The sequence below is a fragment of the Megascapheus bottae genome, chromosome 31 (assembly GCF_031878675.1).
Source record: "Megascapheus bottae isolate mThoBot1 chromosome 31, mThoBot2.hap1, whole genome shotgun sequence".
Lineage (NCBI taxonomy): Eukaryota > Metazoa > Chordata > Mammalia > Rodentia > Geomyidae > Megascapheus > Megascapheus bottae.
The window spans coordinates 4,409,856-4,413,650 of record NC_143539.1 but is presented as its reverse complement, the minus strand read 5'-3'; the positions used below and the strand labels follow the sequence as shown (position 1 = coordinate 4,413,650).

Sequence of the window (3,795 nt, the reverse complement as noted above, 5' to 3'; positions counted from 1 at the left end):
AGGAGAGGGTCCCCTCTCCCAGCCTCAGTCCTGTCACCTGGAAAACCCGCCCACGACAGCTTTTGCCCAGCTGGCGATTGTGAAAAGCAGCCAGAGCCTGGCCTGGGCCAAGGGCGCCACCTGCAGGCCACGGCGGCTGCGTTCCCGGCGGCGGCCTGCAGGACCAGCTCCGCCCGGCAGAGGGCACCGCACCACAAACGACCACGGAACCAGGAGTGGGAAGGAAACATCTCTCCATTTATTGAAGGAAGAAAAGGTAGGAGGGAGGGTGATAAAATGCGTTCGCTTCGTTTATAAACGGCGAGTTTTCAGGGGGGCCCCTTCTGGGAGGGGGGGGCGGGGTACCTTCCCCCAACTACAAGCAGCAGCAAAGAAAGCCAAGCCAAGGAAGGGGAGAGGGGAAACTGGAGGGGCCCAGGGAACCCCAAGCTTTCTTCCCCCCACCCCACAAAGCATCTACCCCAGGGGACCAGTCTAGGTGGAGGAAGGGGGTATGGAGGTATGTACACAGGGGTCAGGAGGGGGGCCACTCGGGGTAGGGAATAACTTATCCGCGGCTGCGGCGGGGAGGGGGACCACAGGGCAGGGCGAGGTGAGGGCCTAGGGATCCCGTTCTTTCTTGACCTTGATGTCTCCAGCAAGGATGGTGGCGATCTCGCCTTGCATGAAGGCCCAGGGCACAGAGGAGCCCACCAGCGGGCACTTGTCGCCGCTGGGGCAGTAGACCTCTCCGGCCGGGCCCTGCGCCTTGATGAACTCCCGGGAGCAGGGAAAGCAGAACTTGTGTCCGGGCACCGAGGGGCACTGGACGAAGTGGGTGTCTTCCAGGCGCTCGCGGCACAGGGTGCAGCACAGGGGGGCGCCGGGGGTAGCCCCCGTGCCGCTGCCACCCCCGCTGACGGCCTCAGCCCCGGCGGTGGGGCTGACTTCGGCCTCCCCAATGCGAGCCACCAGGCGATGCGGTGTGGGCTGGGTGGTGGTGGAGGAGGAGGTGGCCGGGCTGGCACCGCCAGCGCGCACAGGCCCTCCACCCCCGCTGGGGTCCTTGGGCGAGTGGCCCAGGGCCTCGGCCACATTCTTCAGGGCAGCAATGGGTGAGGGCACACCCGGGGTCTCGGCCGTGTAGGGGCCACCGGGGGCCACCCAGTGCCGCTGCTGTTGCTCCTCCGAAGTCATCTTGCCGGCGCCCTCGCCCTCGGGTTCAGGGGATGCCTTGCGACGGCGCGGGGTGGGCGCCAGGTTCCGGGATGGGGCTCGGGGTGGGGGTCCGCACAGGGCGGCCTGGGTCGGCTCCGGGTACTGCTGGGGCAGGGCTTCTGCAGGTGCAGGCTCGCGGAAGCTGCGGACCCCGTCGGTGAGCAACTCTCCCAACTGGCGCCATTCGCCAGAGCCATGGCGGCGTTCGTATTCGAGGTACTTGAAGCCGGAGGAGGCGAGCGCCTTGCCTGGCTCCCGCAAAGCATCGTGGAACATCTGGCGGGCCACGGCCAGGACCCCCGCGTACACGTTGCCAGAACCACAGGGGTACTCGGTGAAGAGCTTCAGCTCGAACTCGTAGCCGGGAGGGCGGGCGGCGGCATCGAAGGCGAACACGCGTCCCACCAGCCCGTGATCCTTCTTGAAGCGGACGTTGAAGGGGGCGCAGGCGGACAGCGCCAGGAGCTGCTCGCGCACGGCCTTGGGGCGCCCGTGCCATTCCTCTGCCCGGCCCCGCATGGCCTCATTCAGTTCCGCCAGGCAGTCCGCATTCCTCTGCTGCTTCTCCTTCTCGAAATCGGAGCCGAAGAGCGGCCGGGCAGGACTCAAGCCGGGTGCCAGCGTCAGGGCTCGACCTCCCAGGCCGGACACCGCAGCTGCCAGCAAGCCAGGGGGCATCAGGCTGGGCATGGAGCCAAGCAGGGCCCTGCGCGCCCCTTCGGCGACGGCCTCCTCGCGGCCCAGCCCGTTGGCCAGGCGGGACCCCAGGGTGTACTCCAGGGCCGGGGAGGGCAGCGGCAGGCGGCCGGAAGAGGTGGCTCTGTCATAGCGGTCCGGGCCCGAGACGGCCCCGCTGGTGCCCGAGGGCTGGGGCTGGGCCTGCGGCGGAGGCAGCTGCGGCCCCGGCGCGCCGCTCGCCGCCAGGTCCTTGCCCGTCGGGTGCTTGAGGGCCGGGGGCCCGGGCGATCGGCCCTCGGGGAGCACGTGGCTGCGCTTGAGCTGGCGAGCCGCATCGATGAGCAGCTCGATGCGATCGGCGCCCTCGAAATTCACGCACCCGCGGCACACGGCCTCGCTGAAGTCCCACACCATGGCCCACGGCATCTTGGGCAGGTCGCACAGGTAGCACCACTGGCGGCGGGACGCCTGCACCGACGCCATGGCCCCCGCGCGCGCCCCGCCGGGCACCCGCCGCCCGCTCGGCGCCGCTGCCGCCGTGCGCTCGCGGCCCCGGGTCGGCGCGAGCCGCAGGCCGGCGTCCGGATCGGCCTCGCCGGCGGGCCCAGGCCCGGCCCCCTTCCCCGCCCCCTAAGCTGCCGCGGCTGCTGCTGCCTTTTTTTTTTTCTTTCCTTTTTACTCACTCCCACCTCGGGGGGGGGAAGCAAATGCACCGGCAACACGTCGGTAGCACCGCCCGGTCCCCGAGGCGCACAGCTCCGGCCTGAGGAAGAGACGCAGGCGCCGCCGCCCCGGGCTCCCGCCGCTCCCGCCGCCGCCGCCGCTTCAGCCGCCGCCGCCGCCGCCGTCGCCTCCACCTCTTTCTGCCCCAGAGGCCGCTTCGCAGGGAAAGTTACATAACGCGTGGGCAAAGCCTTCTGGGAAATGTAGTCCCGCCGGGGCCTGCTCTTAAAGGGGACGGTGCCAGAAGGAAGGCGAGGACTGGACGCGGGGACCAGATTCAAAGGATGAGAGCTACCGCCGACTCACACCCGTAGAGGAGCCGGACAGGCCGTCGGTGGTACGGTTTCTGCTCCGATTGGTGGTGCAGCTTTTAGGCCACCGCCAGGCCCTCTCTCGAGCCTCAGTTTCCCCGCCCATCAATGGGGAACCAATTAGGAAGGAGGCATCTCACGGGGCGGAGCGAGGAGGTCCTGATTGGATGGCTTCAGACCTGGGGACCGGGAAGCGACTGCGGGTGGCCTGGTAACCCGCTTCCCCCTCTTCTCCCGCCCCCTTCCCTGTAACGGGGCAGATATAACTTGGCATTTTGTCTCTGCCTAGAATTCTACATGTCAGTTTCTGGGCTCGGCCATCGCCGGAGAAAGAAAACTGAGGCTTATCGATCCAAACCCTGCCTCAGTTTCCTCAGGTGCCAAAGTAGGGGTGTGACTGGGCTCCCTCCCAACTCTTTCAACTGTGCTGCCTCTGGTGCTCAAAGGGTTACACCGAGTGCTCTCCGCCCCCCCCCGCATTTCACTACAACTCCCAGAATGCTCTGCGGGGCGGGCGAGATGACGCACGTCCGCCGTGTGGAAGGTTAGGGAAGGCCTTCCCGCTTCCCGCGCCCCACCCCCACTCTCGGGGCTTCTGTCCGGGTGATCGAACCCCGTCTTTTCAGGACCCTTTCCACCTGTTGCGCTCCAGTCTTGACTTTTAGGGCACAGGGATGCGGGGAGTACGAGCGCCACATCGCCATTGCCTGACCCTGCGGGCTCCCCACCCGGCAGGCCCGGCTCGGCTCTGCGGCCCCCAGCCCTCGCGGGGGGGGGGTCGGGCCCGGGCCCGCTGGCCTCCCGGGTCCTCCCGGGTCCTCCCGGGTCCTCCGGGTCCTCCCGGTCCGCCCGGGACGGGGCCTGGGCGAGGCTCTCAAACGTCCCG

At 68.4% G+C, this 3,795-nt stretch overlaps 1 protein-coding gene across 1 annotated transcript; it reads right to left on the bottom strand.

The window, feature by feature from the left end:
* Window positions 1–216: 216 nt before the first annotated feature.
* Irf2bp1 (interferon regulatory factor 2 binding protein 1) lies at window positions 217–3,242 on the bottom strand. The gene has a single exon (XM_090322170.1). The coding sequence runs from the start codon at window positions 2,356–2,358 to the stop codon at window positions 601–603; it is 1,758 nt and encodes a 585-aa protein (XP_090178296.1). The 5' UTR covers window positions 2,359–3,242; the 3' UTR covers window positions 217–600.
* Window positions 3,243–3,795: the final 553 nt, after the last annotated feature.